The sequence below is a fragment of the Bos indicus x Bos taurus genome, chromosome 5, assembly GCF_003369695.1.
Source record: "Bos indicus x Bos taurus breed Angus x Brahman F1 hybrid chromosome 5, Bos_hybrid_MaternalHap_v2.0, whole genome shotgun sequence".
Lineage (NCBI taxonomy): Eukaryota > Metazoa > Chordata > Mammalia > Artiodactyla > Bovidae > Bos > Bos indicus x Bos taurus.
The window spans coordinates 87,663,591-87,684,970 of NC_040080.1; the positions used below are offsets into that span (position 1 = coordinate 87,663,591).

Here is a 21,380-nt window from a genome sequence, read left to right on the forward strand (position 1 = left end):
AACTAAAGAGCCTCTTGATGAAGGTGAAATAGGAGAGTAAAAAGGCTGGCTTAAAGCTCAACATTCAAAAAACAAAGATCATGGCATCCGGTCCCATCATGTCATGGCAAACAGATGGGGAAACAATGGAAACAGTGACAGACTTATTTTCTTGGGCTCCAAAATCACTGCAGATGGTGACTGCAGCCATGAAATTAAAAGACACTTGCTCCTTGGAAGAATAGCTATGACCAACCTAGACAGCATAATAAAAAGCTGAGACATTACTTTGCCAACAAAGGTCCATCTAGTCAAAGCTATCTTTTTTCCGGTAGTCATGTATGGATGTAAGAGTTGGGTCCAACTCTCACATAAACAGGGCTGAACCCTGAAGAATTGATGCTTCTGAACTGTGATATTGGAGAAGACTCTTGAGAGTCCCTTGGACTGCAAGGAGATCAAACCAGTCAATCCTAAAGGAAATTGGTGGTGGTTTAGTCACTAAGTTGTGTCCGACTCTTGTGACCCCATGGACTGTAGCCTGTCAGGCTCCTCTATCCATGGGATTCTCCAGGTAAGAATTCTGGAGTGGTTGCCATTTCCTTTTCCAGGGAATCTTCTCGACCCAGGAATCGAACCCTGCTCTCCTGCATTGCAGGTAGATTCTTCACTGACTGAGCTATGAGGGAAGCTCTTAAAGGAAATTAGTCCTGAATATTCATTGAAAGGACTGATGCTGAAGCTGAAGCTCTAATACTCTGGCCACCTCATGCAAAGAACTGACTCAGTGGAAAAGACCCGATGCTAGGAAAGACTGAAGGCAGGAGAAGGGGACGACAGAGGATAAGATGGTTGAATGGCATCACCAACTCAATGGAAATGAGTCTGAGCAAGCTCCGTGAGTTGGTGAAGCCTGGCGTGCTACAGTCCATGGGGTGACAAAGAGTCGGACACGACTGAGTGACTGAACTAACGTCACAAATCTTAATATTTTTAAAACTCTATTTCAATATAGTTGGTTTCCTTTGTAATCCTAAATGTATAACTACACACTTAAATATTATCTTGAGAAAAGTGCACCATGCAGCCAAAGCGGTCTGTGGCACCAGTAAGTTTAGAATCTCTACTTATAATATTTATAGGAATTTTTAATTCTATAACTAGTGTGTAGTATTGGAGAAGGCAATGGCACCCCACTCCAGTACTCTTGCCTGGAAAATCCCATGGATGGAGGAGCCTGGTAGGCTGCAGTCCATGGGGTCGCGAAAAGTTGGACACGACTGAGCGACTTCCCTTTCACTTTTCACTTTCATGCATTGGAGAAGGAAATGGCAACCCACTCTGGTGTTCTTGCCTGGAGAATCCCAGGGACGGGGGAGCCTGGTGGGCTGCCGTCTATGGGGGTCGCACAGAATCGGACATGACTGAGGTGACTTAGCAGCAGCAGCAGTGTGTAGTATTACAACAAAGACGTAGTTTCTATCATCAGATATAGTATTCTGCTGATTGTCCAACATGGAGCCCTTGAGTGCATCCAGAAATATGTGGTTAGTATCACAGGACCAAGTTTTAGTTCTGTATGTAATCAATCAGCAGTTTCAACGACAGCAATTCTCTTTTGTTATATATGCATATGCTTCCAGATAAGATTCTGCCCAAAGGGTTCTGAGATTAAAAATAATTTTTAAATCACTAATTCAGAATAGCATAAAGCAATTAAAGAAGTGTTAAACTGTGTAATGCCAGACCAAAACTGAGTAAGTACTTCAGAGCTAGTGGCACAGTGGTAAAGAATCCGTCTGCTAAATACAAGAGATGCAGGTTCGATCCCTGGGTCAGAAAGTTCCCTGGAGAAGAAATGGCAACTCACTCTAGGATTCTTGCCTGGAAAATCCTGTGGACAGAGGAGCCTGGCGAGCTACAGTCCATGGGGTCGCAAAGAGTCAGACATGACTAAGCAACTAAACAACAACATTTACTAAATATGTACTATGACACACACACCCTCTCTCACTTAATGTTTAAGAGTGAGTTTTAATTTAATTATTTAGATAATATACCATTTTACAGTAAATTTCATTTTCATCCTGCTAAGAATTAAAGGTAATCAAAACTTACTTCTGAATCTTCAGATAGGCCATTGCTCTGTTAGCTGGAAGAAGGGCATTAGCGCCATCTGCTGCTATCCCTCGAGTATAGCATTCGATTGCTCTTTCATATTTCCCCTCTTTGAAAAATGCATTTCCCTATCATTTCAGAAAGAAGTATGGAGAAGAATTAAAAAAAAAAAATTAGTTGAATTCAAATTTTTAGCAACACTGCTAGTATACCAATCATTATTATATCAGTAATTAAACCTTTTTAATTGCTAAAAACCCATGAGATGTTTTAGAATCTGTTAGTTTGGGTTGTTTTTTTTAATGGTGTTCTTCTCATTTCAGTACCAAAAAAAACGTATGCTACTATATTATCTTGCAGCACTAACCATTATTTTACCAATTAAAGATTAGATGAAGTTTAAATGAAAAACACATTTTAATAAATACAGGACCAAATACTGTACTCTTTAATTATATCAGAATCTGTGCAGGGAATTCCCTGTGGTCCAGTTGTTAGGACTCCACACTCTCACTGCTGAGGGCACTGGTTTGATCCCTGGTTGGGGAATTAAGATCTCCCAAGCTGCGAGGCACAATCAAAAAAAAATAGAATCTGTACAAAAGAATTTCATAATCCAAATGATTTGTGTGAAAGAACAGAGTACCAGACTGTACAGCTCACTATTCAGTAACATTAATATGCCTAAACAGAGAATAAATCGAATTGTATTGGAAGGTGTACTAGATTTCATTTTAACATTTATTTATAATCAGAGTCAGACATATCACAATCAATAATCATTCCATAAATTTTTATTAGGAATCCTCTATAGGTCCATGAAAGCCTATAGTATGTTAAATTAAGTCTAAAGAAATTTTGATCAGAAATAGTTCACTGTGTGACATTCCTGGCAGTCCAGCGGTTAAGACGCCATACTTTCATTGCTGGGGGCGTGGGTTCAATCCCTGGTCAGAGAATTAAAATTTTATGTGCCCCATGGTGAGGCCAAAAAGGGGAGAAAAAATAGTTCAGTGTGATTTAATGAATAAGAATCAGTTTTATTTCTTTTTTTACTAATTTTATTATTTATTTCTGGCTGTGCTGGGTCTTCATTGCTGCTCGTGGACTTTCTCTAGTTGCAATGAGTGGTGGGCTACTCTTCATTGCAGTGGTTGGGCTTCTCACTGCAGTGGCTTCTCTTCTTGAGGAGCACGGGCTCTAGAACACACAGGCTTTAGTAGCTGAGGTTCCTGGGCTCTAGAGCACAGGCTCAGTCGTTGTGGTACTGGGCTTGGTTGCCGCATGGCATGTGGGATCTTCTAAGACTAGGGATCGAACGCATGTCTCCTATACTGGCAGGTGGATTCTTTACCACTGAGCCACCAAGGAAGCACTGTAATTTATTTCTATGTTAATTTATAACCATCTATATGTAAATATATGTCAAAATGCTCAAAAATAATTTGTTTCCTAAACTTATAATTTTTTTTATAATTATGTATTAAGTCATCAATTACTGTTTTAATTAGTAGGCTCCAGAAGTTTTAGTATATTTAGTTTTCAGTTTCTATTGAAGGAGTATTTTAATATAATATTAACAAAGACAGAACCTTAACTGATACACAAAAAACTAAGAGTAAACTCAGGAAAACATATTAATGTTAGAATCCTGGATTACCCGATCTTTTTCCGAGATAGCCTGTTGTTTATTCTGTTGCTCTTCAATTTGTTTTTTCTCTCCTTCATCTGACTTAACCATTGTATCAGTTTCCCCTGGATATGAGTCTTCTTTGGAAGTCAGAGCCTAGAAGACAGAGCAGTCAGCTTAAATAAAACAAATAATGGAAGACACATACATGTTTGACTTTAAAATAACAAACTATTCATATTAGAATTCCTGCCACACTTCAAATAATTAAAATATTTACTCCAATTCAAAATCTTTCTACTAACAAAACTAAAAAGCAAATAAATTTAATGTACATCTTATTCCAATTAAAGTAAGTAATATTCACTAAAGAGCTGTTCATTTATTTATTCAACAAAGATTCTTTTGAATTTCTACACTGTTCTAGGAACAATTTTTAAAAATAAAGAAGGTAATTGAGACCACATCACCAAATCTCTCAAATTTACTATTCATAGTCATTATCTGACCATCTAGGATAAAACACAAAAATATACAATACAGTTCACAATTAGAGTCAAGTTGATGGTATTTACCAAGAGATTTTATATGCAACATGTAATGGTAGTATTTAAAAGGCAGACTTTCCTCAATCACTGCTACTTTCAACAGACGGCAAAATAATTATGTGATGCAAAAGTAAAGTAAAAGGAATACATACTATTGACAGCAAATTTTACAGTTAAATAATATCTATTTTCTTACTTTTAAAAATTTAGTATTATTTTCCCTGTATAAACCATAAAGATGGAGCAACTTTAAAACTACAAAAATCAAAGAAATATGTGAAAGTTTAGCACAAAAACAAAGCACAAGCCAAATTAAAAAATTAGTGGGATAAAGAAAAATAATTCTGTCATCTGGATAAAATAAAGCAGCAGTGGTTCTAAATAAGACAGCTTTTTAAGGTAACAATTAAGAATCTTTAAATACCATTATACCACCTCTAGCTTACAATGTGTTTAGTTAAAAAAACTCTCTAGTACAAAGAATTAAAATTAGAAAAATGCCGGGAGCCAGCACGGGAATCCCCACCCATGACAAGGTCATGTGGGAGAGTTCTGGTGGGCAAGGTGAGCCAGAACTCGAGGGGTGCCCCTCTAGGTTTGCCTGAGTGTCTACCCCAAAACCTGAGCCTGTCTGTTTTACTGCTTCATGACTTTCACCAACTCCTCTGACAGTCACGAGGGGCTATCCCCGACCACTTTTCTCTGTAAGAAAAGCAACTTAAAGTTCTAGTTAATAAGTCTCCACGGTATAACAAGGTGTGTTCCAATTGTAATTCCCTCAAAAAGCTTTCTAACCTGCCTAACAGATTTCCGGACTCTTACAGCTACGCACGTAATTGTTTACGGCCTCCCAACCATATGAGGCACAAGGAGACTTAGTTATTCTAACAATGCAGAGCCTCTCGGGGAGTTAGAAATTGTTAAAATAGAATAGAGGAATTCTTTGTTGAGCTACTGCTTGCTGCCAAGTTTCCATATTTTTCACCCACTGTGTTCCTGGGAGTGTATCGATTAATATAGTTGATATATATATATATATATATATATATATATATATATATGTAGAAGCTTTAATGTTAACAATAACCTTAGACCCTTAAGCTAATAAATTCCTCCCTTAATTACCCCCACGACACTCTTGCCCTATAGGAATGCAACTCTTGTCTAGTGCTTCGGGGAGTGGTACTAAACTCTAAGAAAAATCACCTCTGGAGAAAATAAGTTTTTCTGGTTGACTAATTCTTATCAGAGAAAAATGTTAGCAGGTCTCCTGACCGGAAGATGATGTAAATCACCTAAAGCCTTTGTATCTGATAGTCTGCAGAAGAAAAGCCTGGTTTCGATAATGATTAAGGTCTGCTGACCTTGCATGACTTTGCATCCCCTATTATCTTCTATGTGCTACTTGGGGTATAAAAGCCCCTGCTGAAGATAAAGCTATGGACCCTGCTCACTAAGCTCAGTCTCCCCGTGTCATTCTTTCTCGTCTCCTTTTCTCTCCTTTTGTCTCTACTCTTTCTTCAGGCCAAAATAATTGGAGCGTGGGGGTCCGCTGAGACCACTTACTTGCCTGGGCATCTGAGACCCACTCGAGAAGGTGCCTAAGTGTGGGACCTTCCACGATTTGAAAGAGCACCTGCGGCCTCCGTGGTCAGTGCAAACCTGGTGTCACAGGTTATATTGATTTCTCACGTAAATCAATTATAATTAGGCCTCTGATTCTCTCCACTGACGCTATCCCTTTAAATCGCTGATGCCGTCATCCCGAGGGAATCCCTGGATCCAACTGGGGCTGGACCCCGGTAGAAAAATGTCTATATTACATAATACAAGTCTATAAAAAAACATTTACTTTGTCAAATAAAGGTAATAAGTAACACACTTAATTTAAATAACTGCAGTTTACCTGATTAATTTTCCTGAGTTCATTTGTAGCTTCAAAGTTATTTGGTTCCAGTTCTAATACTTTTTCATAATCTGAGTAAAACAGAAGATAACAGAATATTTAAAAGATATATGGTACCTACGGCTGATTCACGTTGAGGTTTGACAGAAAATAACAAAATTCTGTAAAGCAATTATCTTTCAATTAAAAATATAATTAAAAAAAAAAGATATATGGGACTTTCCTGGTGGTACAGTGGAATAAGAATCTGGCTGCCGATGCAGGGGACATGCGTTCCATCTCTGGTCCAGGAAGATTCCACATGTCTCAGAGCAACTAAGCCTGTGCACCACAACTATTGTACCCATGCTCTACAGCCCACAAGTCACAAGGACTGAGCTCGTGAGCCCCAACCACTGAAACCCACACACCCTAGAGCCTGGGCTCCACAACAAGAAAAGTCACAATGACGAGTCGCCCCGACGAGCCACAACTACAGAAAGCCTGCGCACAGCAACAAAGACTCAATGTAACCAACAACAATCAAAAAAAGATAGATGGTATTCAAAAACCTGTATAAAAGATCAGTCATTTGCTTACAGGGGACAGTTTAAATTAAGAGGAACTAAGAAATACTGACATTATTCCACTGGATTTCCTCCGTTCTCCCAGCACAGATAAAACCCTTAATCCTTGTGTCAGATCACCTCCTTCTTTGAGCCTCAGGAAGAACACTTGCTATCATAAGTTACATCTCATAAAACAAAGGAGCACAATCTTTCAGACACAAACTTCATTCCGATTTTCTGATTTATACTACACAAGCCTATTTTATGAAATAATAAAAGGATTAAAATTTTAAAATAAATAAAAATGTGTTAGGTTCATGCATTACCTCTAGCCTCACAAAAGCCAACAAGATATTTTAATCTGTCTCACATATAAGAAACTGAAAATCAGAGAAGATACATAACTTTCCCCTGGTAACAGAGTGAACACATGGTTGAATGAGAATATGAACCAAAGTTTAATCAGTGGCAAATAACAAGGTCTTTTCCCAAAATATCAAAATACCTTTTAAATGGCAAAAACCAGTTTTATTCAATATAGAAAGATCTCTGAAGATAGTAACTGTGATTATCTAGTATTCTTTGTATAGAATCAGTTAAACTATTAAATAACTTTTTAGATAATGATGACCTGGAAAACATTAATACCTTTTTTGGCATCCTCTAATTTTTGCAAAGCAAATCGAGCTGCACCTCGTCTTGCATAAGCCTTTGTATAACTTCTATTCAAGGCAATTGCTAAGTTACAATCAGACTCAGCAACAGCAAATCTGCAATTTAAAAAAAATAAAATAAAGTGAAGTTAATAAAAATCATCTGTTAAAAACTTCAAAAAATTTGTTTCTGAAATCTCTGAAAAGGGGATTTATTTCTCATTTGAAGGCATGTTTCTTTTTTTTTTCTATTTTCTTTTTAATTTTTATTGTAGTAGATTTATAGTATTGTGTTAGTCTTAGGCATACAACAAAGTGAATCAGCTATACATATATGTATACGTGTGTGTGTATACCTATTTATCTCCACTCTTTTTTAGATTCTTTTCCCACAGAGGCCATTACAGAGTACTATGCAGAGTTCCCTGTGCTACCATCTTCTTTTAGTTAAGCTAGTAAAATCAGTAATTTCTGATGTAAGCAGTTTCTTTAAAGCAAAGAATGCCCACTACCACTGCTTTTACTCAGTACTCTACTAGAGGTCCTGACCAATGAAGTTCCATAAGAAAGAAACAGAACTAAAAAGACTGGAAAGGAAGGAATAAAACTGACATTCTCAGATGATATAATGGTCTACCAAGAAAATTCAAAACAAGCTAGACAGACTGTTAAAAATAAAGAAAGTTAAGCAAAGTGGCTACTCTACTAAATATCAACAACAAAAATAAACTAATAAATCTAACAAAAGATGTACAAGATCCAGATGCAGAAAATTATGAGGTTGTCTTCAAAGACATGAAAGAAAACTACAGCAATTTCATTCATCTAAAAGACACAAAAATACAACAATATAATTCTCTCCAAACTGATCTGTAAGTCCAATGCAATTGTAATCAAAATTTTTCAAGGAATCGGACAGGATGATTCTAAAATTTATACTGATTGGTAAAAGTCCAAGAATACCCAACATTCCTAAAGAATAATAAGGCCCTATACCAAATACCAAGATTTACTATAATGCTATAAAAATTAAAAATAGTATGGAATGGCTATTAGTAAAGGGCAACAGATCAATGAAGAGAAGAAAGAAATGAGAAACAGATCCATGCAAACTTGACATATGACAATGGTAGAATTGCAGATCCATGTGGAAAGCAAGGATATTCAATAAATAGGGCTGAAACAATCAGGATATGAAACTGGACTTGTACCTTCAGCATACACAAAGAGACTAAAGCGTGAAAAGTAAAACATAACTTTTAGGAGAAAATAGAGGAGATTGTTACGAACTCAAAGAAGGGGACTATTTTCACAAATCATACTTTTCAAAGTGCCAACATTTTATAAAAATTAATAAATGAAACACATTAAAATAAGAATTTCTGTTTCTTCATTTAAAAAAAGATCAGCTACAAACTGAGAGAAGATAAATATTATAAACACTAAAGAATTAGTATCCCCAAAAAAAGAATGCTTAAAAATCAACAGAAAAACAGCCTAACAAAAAAAAGGACCAAAGACAAAACAAACATATCACAGGAAAATAAACAAGATAAGTGGTGAATAAACACATAAGAAGATGTTCAACCACATGAGAAACTGGGGAAATGCAAATTAAGGCCACAATGAATTACCACTTTACACCCCTAGATTGAAAACAATTCAGAAGCCCCATTATACCAGCGTTGGTAAGGATATGTAACGTGTATTCTTATACACTGCTAATGGGAATGTAAGCATGTACAACTATCATTGTAACAACTGGTCACCATCATTAAAAGTTGAACATGTGCACATCCTAAGATCTAGCACCAAGAAACATGTACAGAAGTGCTCACAGTATCACTGTTGTTAAATAATTAAGGGAAGGAGGGTGGAAGGCAGGAAAAGAAAGACGACAAGGAAGGTGAGGAATAAAGGAACCAACCAGCAATCCAGCAATTAGAGAATGGATACATGATGGTATATTCCTAACAAGGAACTGCATATGCATTCAACAGTGAAAATGAGAGATCTACAGCTATTGATATATGCAAAACATGAACAAATGTTATGAGATGAATTGAAATATGAAATATAGTATTCAAATAAATAGGCAAGCCACAGAAAACCATATCCAATGATATACTTTTAAAGCTCAAAAATAAAGCAATGTTATACAATGTATTAGAGATATACACATATATAATAAATTTTTTTTAATCAAAAGAATGATATACAACTCAAGACAGTAGTTAGCTGGGAGGGACAAGGGTCAGGATATGGAAAAGAATATCAAAGGTAGCTTTGAAAAATAATGTCTGATTCTTAAGCTTGGAAGCATCTTCATGCAGATTTATTTAAAATTATTCTTCATCATTTACACATACTGTAGCTATCAAATATTATAAAAGGTAAATATCCCCTAATTTTTCAGGATATTAATAACGTAAGTTTCAAAGATTTTAAAATGTTATTAAAAGTAGTAAAAATTCAGACACCAATATAATTTATATTTCCAAATAGTAATTAAAACAGTAAGAACATCCTCCTTGACAGTATTTGGTTTTTTAAATATTTTTATGCTAGGTCATTTCTCTGCTTAGGATTAAGACCATATACATTTATGTTCTTCAACACTAAGTATGTATTTTAAGGATTAGTATGACTTAAATGTTGGAATACATTTTAAGCTTACCATAATAAAAGTTATCTGTATTAAATAGTAAATACATAATTTTTCAAAATAATGAAGGAAAATTAATTTATAAAGAATTTTTACCCACCTAACTTTTTTTCTTCTGTAAATTAGGGAAAGGGCATCTTACTCAATTTTTATAGGAGGAACACCTCAATAAAGTGAACTACAAGGAGCATGGTTTGAGCACCTGAATGTTTAAAATGGCTTAAGTTAAAGAATTCACTAAAAGGGAGTGAATAAGAATTTATAGTTGAAAAGAAATAGAAAATTTTCTCAAGCATTCCCACACATTTCATTAAGAAAGATTAAAAAAGAAAAAAACCAGTCTCCATATGCACATAAAATATTCACACACATTATGGAAACGCCTTACTTTTTCAGTCTGAAGTAAGCTGATGCTCTGTTTGTTGGCAACACCGGATTATATGGATCAGCATCCATGCCTTTGGTGTAGCACTCAATTGCTTCATCGTATTTTCCTTGTTTGAAGTATTTATTGCCCTGTAAAAGCATACAAGTCAGATGCACACTGACATAGAATTCCAGACCTACATTCTTTCATTATTCGTCTCTTCCTATCTCATTAGCCATGTAATCAAAGCTAATGGTCACAGTTTGGGCCCAATCCAACAGCCCTGGCAGAAAAATGAGTAAAATATCTAGCATTAAATACTTTTTACTCACAATAACCCACAGAAATGCAACAAAAGAAAGGCATCAAGACAAATTTTAATCTGAAGAGTGCCACCTCTTTAAAAAGCAATACAGCCAGTTTAACAATAAAGAGACATTTCTCAGGGAGATATCAAATGTTCCAAAATGCAACCAAAGATGGTCTGTGACATGGAGTTGTGGGATACAATACCCATGTCAAGAATCACACACTGATCTGATTAGTACTTTAGTCTACTACTTAAAGCCCTGGAACAACTCTCTGTACACTCCAAGTACTTTACATATAATAATTCATTTAATAACAACAACCCACTGAGGTTTAGTAATAATATTAATCTTACTTTACAGCTAAAAAGACTGAATATATACAGGGAATTTAAAAGACCTTGTCACAGGACTTGAACCTAGATAATCTGGTTTCAGAGCACACACTCCTAACCACTATGCTATACTGCCTCCTGATAGGGATATGGCCAAAAACAACTTGAACACCCACTAAATTACACTGTAGAAATCTTGGGGGCCACATGATTTTCTACAAATCCTGCCTACCTGAAGGAACCAACAGCTAACCTAAAGAGTACCTTTTCTTTTAGAGCAAGAGCCTTTTGTGAATCTACATGAATCCCATCTTCTTCTGACTCGGATTCTTGAGACACAGAATCATGGGTACTCTCTTCTTTGTCAAGTTCATCAAGAATACTATCCTGAAATCAAAAGTAGGGGAACAGTGTCATAATTACATGACCATTAAAAAAAAAGATATCCTGCCCCCCCAAAAAAGAACATTCAACAGAACTTAAGTTTTTACAACCTAAGGACTTAAAGGCCTATAAAAATAATCCAAATAACCCCTCATTATTAGGAGTTAATTCAGAGAAAAGGATATTCTTATTTAGAAAACCAAGATCCAAACCACTTACATAATCTGACTTTGAACTCATATAAGGTAAACTAAGTCTACAAACCAACCCTAAATCACAAACTGTTAGCAGTGAACTATTATTGTTTTACATAAGAGAAGTTTGCAATTAACCCAAGTCTATGTAATGGCATCCAAAAGCAGGGAAAGGGTTTTATCTAAAACCCTTTTTTCTTTCTGACTTTTAAAACAACAAAAACTGCTTCCAGAGTACAATTAACTCCTGATTCTCATAGCAACCTAGAAGGGTAGATATAAGTATATATTTATATATATATATATATATATATATATATATATATATATATATAATTATCCATGTTTTTCACTTGAAGAAATTGAGAAATAAAAGTTAGCAAACTCACTCAAGGTCACTCAGCTAGGAAGTGGCCAGATGAGGATCTGAACCCAAGCCATCTGCCTCCTCCAAGGAGCTCTCAATAACTATGTTATACTGTTTATCAATGTACTCTGAAATATAGCTGACTATCAAAGAAAATACACAACATGCTCGTCCAGCAATTTCCAATCTCTTTTGACTGAGACATTCCTTTCATGGTAATAAATCATTTAATGGATTGCATCAGTATTTTTTTAAACTATTTTTTTTAGTATGCATGCATGCAGGCTCAGTTGCTTTAGTTGTGTCCAACTCTTTGCAACCTCATAGATTGCAGCCCACCTGGCCTCTCGGTTGACGGGGATTCTCCAGGCAAGAATACTGGAGTGTGTTGCCATGCCCTCCTCCAGGGGATCTTCCCGACCCAGAGACAGAACCCATGTCTCATGTTTCCTGCACTGGCAGGCAGGTTCTTTACCACTAGCGTCACCATATATAATAAAAGAATGATTTTTAGTAAGATTTTTTTTTTTGCCATGCCATGTGGCTTGCAGAAACTCAGTTCCCCAGCAGGAATTGAACCTGGGCCACAGCAGTGGAAGCTCAGAATCCCAGTCCACCAGGGAATGCCTGAGTAAGAAGTTTTAAACCAGTAAGAATTAAAGAGTTCATTAAAGCTCATATAAACAAAAACTTTATTATATAAATAAAATCCTTTGTCTTTTACAAGTTATTACTATTCTAAGTAATTTATGTAAGAAAAAAAACTGTTGATAAATTTTAAAATGAAATAAAGCCTATGCTTATTTTCATTAAATAAATGAATATTAAAAGATGGGACTGAGTGACTTTCCTGGCAGTCCAGTGACTCCACGCTTCCACTGCTGGGGTCAGGGAACTGAGATCCTGCTTGTCGCACAGCACAGCCAAAAAAATTTGAAAAACAATAAAATAACCAAACCAAAACAAAAAGATGGACTGAAATGCAACTATGGGTTTTAGCATAAAGATTCTAGAAATAGCACCAAAAAAAAGAAAAAAATAAGAATAGAAATACCACCAGCCTATCAATATGAAAGCCAAGACTGTCAACCCCCCTACACTGACACGTGTAGAAAACTAACGGCAGCAGAACGCCAAGGCCACTGCTCACATCTGAACTAGCAGGAGTGGTAAGTAAACAACTGTATCTTTTACAGATACAATAAAATGACAATGTCAAACAGTGTAGTTCAATCATGAGTGTACTGGCCACACAAAGCAGGAGTTCAATCAATAACTGTTGAATGAGTAAATGACTGTAGAAAACCACCTCTCTAAGAAATCATCTGACACTGTGCCTTTTAGGAAAGGGCATTATAAGCACATACCAATTTATGAAAAGGATAAGGCTACACAAGAAGGGGTAAAGTTACAAAAAATGAATGGTTCCCTATTTGGAAACCCTATGGCAGCATCTTCTAATGCTAATGCATATATAAACTATGACAGAGGCATAGTACTGATGGCAAACATTTCTCCAACTACACTGTGTCTCATGTGCCCGAGACCAGAAGCATGCAAAACACCAGTCTAGCAAGGTGAAGCCTACCTTCCTGAGATTAAGAAGGCCCTACTTTTATTGTCACGCAGCCCTAACCTAAGGCCACACACAAAGGCATTCTCAACCATTATTCAACAGGTCCTTCAGCCTACTAAAAAAAAAAAAGATGCTGGTAGAGTCTTTCTTTTCTTATATTGTTACCGTCTCAGAATTCTAGCTGTTTAGGGGTTAGAGATGGTGAGGAGGAAGGAGGTGGGTGCAACTATGAATGGATAGCACAAAAGAGATCTTTCTGGTGATGCAATGGTGGTTACCCAAATCCATAGGTCATAAAATGCCACAGAACTATACACACATTGTACCAATGTCAATTTCCTGGTTTTGATACTGGACTATAGGTAAACAGAGCTCTCCTGGTGGCTCAGATGGTAAAGAATCTGCCAGTAATGCAGGAGACCCAGTTTCGATCCCTAGGTCGGGAAGATCCCCTGGAGAAGGAAATGGCAACCCATTCCAGTATTCTTGCCTGGAGAATTCCATGTACAGAGGAGCTCGGAGGGCTATAATCCACCGGGGGCACAAAGAGTTGGACAAAACTGAGGGACTAAAATACATAGTTAAATAAGATGTAACCATTAGAGGAAACAGGGTGAAGAGTTCACTAGACCTCTATGTACTCTTGTTGTTTTTAGTTGCTAAATTGTGTCCAATTCTTTTGCAACCCCATGAATGGGTAGCCCTCCAGGCTCTTCTGTCCATGGGATTTCCCAGGCAAGAGTACTGGAGTGGGCTGCATTTCCTTCTCCAGGGGATCCTCCTGACCCAGGGATCAAACTCGCGTCCCCTGAACTGTAGGTGGACTCTTTATCACTGAACCACCAGGGAAGCCCCTTCCACATACTATCCATGCAAAAAAAAGAAAAAATAGGAAGAAAAGAATCCAGCTGTTTTAGCCATTATTCACTGAAAGAGGGCCATAGGAGGAAAGAAAAGTTAATTGAAGAGCTATGTACTTAAGTTTTTATTCCACACAAAATAGTCTATAAGATAAAGACACAGGTCCTAAGAACTTTACATTGTTCTTCATTTAATCCATGACTCTCAACTAACTCCAAGAAAATTTTACTCAAAGACTAAGAAGCACATAATCAGATTAACTTACCACATCAAGTTTTGCCCATGCCTCATAATCATAAGATTTTATCCTGTTTTTTGCGTTTTCATCTTTGGTTTTTTTAGATGACTCTTTAACTTTGCCTTTCTTCTTTTTCCTAAAATTCCCATTTCGAATAGGAGGTAAATTCTAGGGAGGGAAAACAACACATTTTGAGACAGCTCTGTTACTTTCCTGTGTAACTAGTGATGTTTAAAACTCTCACTGAAGGATATTTTCAAGTAAAAGTAATTTTAGTTTAGTTTTCAAGTGGTTAGAAATACCAATTCATTCATTTCTAATGATAAACCTATGCCTGAAAATTTTAATTCATCCTTTGACAAATACTGAACACTGTTCAGTCATAAGAAAAATATTACCCAGAAATTTTAATTATACACTTAATTTGCAATCCTAAATTCAAAATTCAAAAACTGCTTGACCTTCAGCCTTAATACAATGATTTAGCAACAGTACAATGGCACCAAACTGCCTCCACATTACCAACAGTATGAAAAAGCTGTCCACATCTCAATGCACTGTCTTAAGAAAACTGGTTGAGTCTAGGTATTCTCTGTGTTTAGGGCAATACTGTATGTTAATATATCATTAAGTATATAATTACATATGATATATATACAAGCCTATTTTATGATGCTATTCATTTACCTTAAGAATTATCACATGGTCTTCCTATGGACTAAGCCTTAAAAATGTCCTATTGATAGTTAATACAATTATTACAAAGACTTTTAAAAGTAGAATTTTTCAAAATGTTGGCAGAAAGTAAATCTCTTTAATTAGCATTTCCACAAAACATTTTAAAGGCTGTGATTTACTTTAAAATAAATAAATGAAGAGTTTCCCTGGATGCTAAAGTAGGAATTCAGTTAAGAAATTTACCTCTTCAGGAACACCATTCTGTCTTCTAAGTTCCATATCCTTTTGTTTAATATCTTTCTCCCAGTTTTCTAAATCCCTCATAAAGTCTTGTAACTCTTCTGCATTTTGTTTCACTTGCAGTTGTAATTCAATTGCTTTACTTGTTGAAGCCATTACGGCGTGCAGAGTTTTGACCGACCAATCCCTGATAAGAATTAAACAGAATTATTTGGTTTAGTTTTTTTTGAAACCTAGCTAATTAATGATTTTTACCTCTTTATAAATGGCCAAGATACATGTAAAGAAAGGAACTTAAAATGATGCAGAAGAAAATATCAGTATATTATGTTTTAAATGAGTCAATCAATGTTTGCTGAATAATCAAATGTAAAACAGAAAACTTTGGGCATCCATGCAATATGAATGAAAGGCAATATGGAGGAAATTACTGAAATTAGCAAATAGCCTATGGTAGCAGATTGGCTGCATATCTCTACAGTTTATACATTTAGCCAATTACCTCCTTTACTCCTTTTCCTTTCAACATTTACTGAACTTTGGCTATGTAATAAGCCCTGTATTAAGATTTAGGGATGTATATTTTTGAGATTAGTTGTTTGTCAGTTGCTTCATTTGCTATTATTTTCTCCCATTCTGAAGGCTGTCTTTTCACCTTGCTTATAGTTTCTTTTGTTGTGCAGAAGCTTTTAAGTTTTATTAGGTCCCATTTGTTTATTTTTGCTTTTATTTCCAGTATTCTGGGAGGTGGATCATAGAGGATCCTGCTGTGATGTATGTCGAAGAGTGTTTTGCCTATGTTCTCCTCTAGGAGTTTTATAGTTTCTGGTCTTACGTTTAGATCTTTAATCCAATTTGAGTTTATTTTTGTGTATGGTGTTAGAAAGTGTTCTAGTTTCATTCTTTTACAAGTGGTTGACCAGTTTTCCCAGCACCACTTGTTAAAGAGATTGCCTTAAATCCATTGTATATTCTTGCCTCCTTTGTCAAAGATAAGGTGTCCATATGTGCATGGACTTATCTCTGGGCTTTCTATTTTGTTCCATTAATCTATATTTCTGTCTTTGTGCCAGTACCATACTGTCTTGATGACTGTGGCTTTGTAGTAGAGCCTGAAGTCAAGCAGGTGGATTCCTCAGTTCCATTTTTCTTTCTCAAGAAAAATATACAAGCAACTCCTACAGCTCAATTCCAGAAAAATATATGACCCAATCAAAAAATGGGCCAAAGAACTAAACAGACAATTCTCCAAAGAAGACATACAGATGGCTAACAAACACATGAAAAGATGCTCAACATCACTCATTATCAGAGAAATGCAAATCAAAACCACTATGAGGTACCATTTCACACCAGTCAGAATGGCTGCAATCCAAAAGTCTACAAGCAATAAATGCTGGAGAGGGTGTGGAGAAAAGGGAACCCTCTTACACTGTTGGTGGGAATGCAAACTAGTACAGCCACTATGGAGAACAGTGTGGAGATTCCTTAAAAAACTGGAAATAGAACTGCCTTATGATCCAGCAATCCCACTGCTGGGCACACACACTGAGGAAACCAGAAGGGAAAGAGACACGTGTACCCCAATGTTCATCGCAGCACTGTTTATAATAGCCAGGACATGGAAGCAACCCAGATGTCCATCAGCAGATGAATGGATAAGAAACCTGTGGTACATATACACAATGGAGTATCACTCAGCCATTAAAAAGAATACATTTGAATCAGTTCTAATGAGGTGGATGAAACTGGAGCCTATTATACAGAGTGAAGTAAGCCAGAAAAAAAAACACCAATACAGTATACTAACGCATATATATGGAATTTAGAAAGATGGTAACAATAACCCTGTATACGAGACAGCAAAAGAGACACTGATGTATAGAACAGTCTTTTGGACTCTGTGGGAGAGGGAGAGGGTGGGATGATTTGGGAGAATGGCATTGAAACATGTATAATATCATATATGAAACGAGTCGCCAGTCCAGATTCGATGCACAATACTAGATGCTTGGGGCCGGTGCACTGGGACGACCCAGAGGGATGGTACGGTGAGGGAGGAAGGTGGAGGGTTCAGGATGGGGAACGCATGTATACATGTGGTGGATTCATTTTGATATATGGCAAAACCAATACAATATTGTAAAGTTAAAAAACAAAAAATAAAAATATTAAAAAAAAAAAAACAGCAATGGGAGTCTCTTGGGAATGCAAATTCTCAAGGGATGAAAGGAAATAAAAATAAAAAAAAAAGATTTAGGGATGCAAAAACAAGACAAGGTCCCTTCTCTAGTGGAGAAGAAAATAATCAAAGTACTGAGTAACAAAATATTATACTTGGCAGGACTTCTCAACCTTGGGATCACTGATGTTTTGGGCCAGATAATTCTTTGTTGTAGGTCAGCTGTCCTGTGCAATTGTAGGATGGTTGGCAGCATCCCCAGCCTCTACTAGCTAGATGCCAGTATTACTCCTTTCCCTCTGGACTATGACAATCAAAAATGTCTTCAGACATTGTCAAATGTCCCCTGGGAAGCATAAAAACCCCTGGTTGAGAACCACTGTCAGAGGTATGTACAGATGCTACAGAACTGACCACAGAGGACAGGTATGAATCAGATGGTAGGGTGGTAGGTTTAAGGAAAGAGTCACCAGAGCTGCTGCAATTTACCCATGTTTCAAAAGGGGCCAGTCAAGTGATTAATGTGGAGGAGTGGGCAGGCAGAATGAGGGACTAGGCGGGAGAAGGATGGAAGAGAAGGCTAAGAAGGAGGATGGGACAGATCGTGAAATGCCAGGCCATGAGAGGTGACCAATGATCTGAAAGCCACGGGAAACATTACGGTGGTAAACTAAAAGGGACATGATAATTCATTAGACTGAGAAGTTGGGGAGCAGCTGCTGCTAAGTTGCTTCAGTCATGTCCGACCCTGTGTGACCCCACAGACGGCAGCCCATTAGGCTCCTCTGTCCCTGGGATTCTCCAGGCAAGAATACTGGAATGGGTTGCCATTTCCTTCTCCAGCTGGGGAGCAGAGAAGGATGCAAAGTCTTAGATTTCTGGTTTGGGAGCCTGGTAAGATTAGTAGTACCATTTTGAGTCAGGAATCATAATTTCAAAAGGAAAAGAGGTTTCAGGATGGCAGAACAAGTGTAAAAATAGATTTTTTCAGTTTGGCATAAATTGATTTTGAGTTCTTATGAGATGTCAGGACACAGTAAGTAGTTATAGAGGCCTAGAAATGTAAATTCGGGTGTCACTAGCATAATGGCAGAAGCTACAATCATGAGATTTGGACACGTTAAATTACTGTGACAGTGGAGGGGGAAGGAAGAGAAGAGATCTGCAGAACATTAATATCTAGGGAACAAATAGAGGAAGAAATGCCAACACTAAAAATCAGGCAGTGGCATCTAGAGAGCTGGAAGGAAAACCTGGAGTTACTGTCACAGAAGAGAATTCCCATGAGTTCAAGAAGGCCATAGAGGTCATATGTGGGAAATAAAGTACATTGTATTTAGTCATTTAAATATTGTTTAGAGTTCAAATAGGCCATTTTTTAAGTATAAAAGTAAAATGAGCTGAATAAATGAGATTATATGGGGATTAGTACTTCATCTTTGATAACCTAAAATTCTTCACGAGTATGGAGGGCAGAGGAACTGAAAAACAAAGTTAAAGAAGATACAGGAAAGTAGATGAATGATGGGCAAGGTCCCCAAATATGGGGAGGTGAGGGAAAGTTAGGCTGGAAGAGAGATAAAGATTAGAAAAGGGATTCTCCTAAAACATGTTTGCAACCGCAGATAGGTCTTCTGACCCCTTAGCCTTGCCTCAGAAACTAAATTTAAGCTTTTTTCAGGCAGTGCACACGTTTGGTCACATATATCTCATTAAAAAACAAAACTAGTACAATGCTTTGGCGAGGTGCTCAAAAACATAAATAAAACCGCAGCAAGCCACTGAGATACAAGGGAGGTAGAAACCTGTTCCATTTTACCCATCATCTTTCCGCTCCCACAGAACCTGCGTCCAGGCTGGCAACCAGAAACTTCCAGCGCCTGAGGGTATCACGTTCATACTCAATATGCGGCCGAGCACTGCACACCCACGACTAAGTGGGGCGGGCCCCACACAGGTCTTCTCGGGAGAATGGATCCGCGATCCTGGACCACCGCAAATCGCCGAACGCCCAGAGCAGCAGGAATCGAGGGACCGACAGTAAAGCTGACCGTCCAGGCCCAGATAGCTCCGGGCCAGCCCCTCCCGAAACGCGCTCCCCGGTGCGCCGCTACCTAGACACCGCCGCGCCGCGCCCCCGCGCACGCCCTCGCCCTCGCCCTCTCCGCCTCACGCGGGACCATGGCAGCACCCCCTCCTCCCGCCGGGCGACCCCAAAAGCCTCCTCGCTACTGCAGCCCGGGATAACCGCAGAGCCGGCTCACCTCACCAGGCCGTTACCTACCCCACTTCCACTGCGTCCAGCCGGCAGCAACTCACGCCCGGCCCCGCCTTCCTACACTTTCCCACAAGTCCTCGCGCGCTCTCGCCCCGCCCCCTGGAGCCGGGACAGAGCATGCGCAGAAGGTCAGATACGCTGTGCCCTGCTTTTCAGGGCACAACTAGTCTAGAGTATTGACAGCTGTGTTAAGGTAGGGTCTTCGGCTTTGCCTGCTTCCAGTGTGACCGTATTTCACAGTAGGTAGTACAGAAAATGCAAGATCATCCTGACTTGCTTTGATTCCCCAAATAATAACGCCTTGAAATATTTCCTTGGATTTCCCTCAATTTTGTCTCTAATATTTGCCTTGCTGTATGTAATGATATTTTACAACCTTTGTGAATATGATAATCATATGAGAAAGTTGCCCCTTGTCTACCATGAGCAGGCTATGTAAACTGGTAACTCTAGCAATTTTTTTTTTAAGTTCTTATGTGCGGCAAACGAGTTTTTCAGTCTGACTGCCTTGCACCTTTCAAGTAAACTCTTTCTTAACGAGTCTGGGTCTTGGATGTGTGTCAGTATTAAGGTCAGTCATTAGATTTGCCCTAGCCACAAAGAAAAAAAAGAATATGACACTTTTAATATTTCATGCTCCTATTTCCTGAATGAGTGAGCTTTCACTTTTCATAGCAACTCAAATTATAAAACAAAAATAATTTTAAAAGAAGCAAAACAACCTTTTTGTTGAAAGAAGCAAAGCTTTCCATTTGAAATAGCCCTCACCGAGGGATGGAACCCATGCCCCCTTCAGTGGAAGCTTGCAGTCCTAACCACTAGACCACCAGGGAAGTCCCAAAGCAACTATGTTTTTAAAAATTAATTCTGGCAGAGTCAATTGAGAGAGAACGGGGACAGCTGGCTGCTGTAGTAAAACATCATAGATTCTCTCACATCTCTCTCTCTCTCTCTCAAGTAACATGATAATCAGTTGCTGGGCAAGTATAGAATCAAAGCAACAGGACTTAGTCAAATAGTCTTGATGGCCCCCACCATCAGCTAACCCTGAGGCTTCCACTGTCCTGCAAAAAGCCATGCCTGAATGGCAGCCTTCCCTCTGCAAGGGAGGTTGAAGGTTTTTCTTAACAGTCATGTGCTAATCTAAAAACTAAGAATCGATAAATAAGGAAGAAGAGAGCATTACTGAGAGCAACCAGTACCCTTTATTAAAGGCCTTATTAAGTATTCATCAAAAGAATAGTGAATAAATAAATTAGTCCATACTGTGAGAAATCCAAGCTTACTGTAACCTAAGGAAAAGGGCTGAATTCTGAAATACTGAT

At 37.8% G+C, this 21,380-nt stretch overlaps 1 protein-coding gene across 3 annotated transcripts in view; it reads right to left on the minus strand.

Moving 5' to 3' along the window:
- The window catches only part of RPAP3 (RNA polymerase II associated protein 3), a 38,172-nt gene extending 18,044 nt beyond the window's left edge, over positions 1–20,128 (minus strand). The window contains exons 1-9 of one of the 3 annotated variants that reach the window (XM_027542671.1): positions 20,042–20,128; positions 15,599–15,782; positions 14,705–14,845; positions 11,322–11,444; positions 10,436–10,563; positions 7,378–7,499; positions 6,182–6,252; positions 3,758–3,883; positions 2,098–2,225 (exon numbers count right to left, since the gene is read on the minus strand). In XM_027542671.1, the coding sequence (XP_027398472.1) occupies positions 2,098–2,225; positions 3,758–3,883; positions 6,182–6,252; positions 7,378–7,499; positions 10,436–10,563; positions 11,322–11,444; positions 14,705–14,845; positions 15,599–15,751 (992 nt within the window). In that variant the 5' untranslated portion in view covers positions 15,752–15,782; positions 20,042–20,128. Of the gene's footprint in view, positions 1–2,097; positions 2,226–3,757; positions 3,884–6,181; positions 6,253–7,377; positions 7,500–10,435; positions 10,564–11,321; positions 11,445–14,704; positions 14,846–15,598; positions 15,783–19,596; positions 19,743–20,041 lie in introns of those variants that run through there. The other 2 variants (XM_027542672.1, XM_027542670.1) reach the window with 2 other exon arrangements.
- Between the last annotated feature and the right edge of the window lie 1,252 nt (positions 20,129–21,380).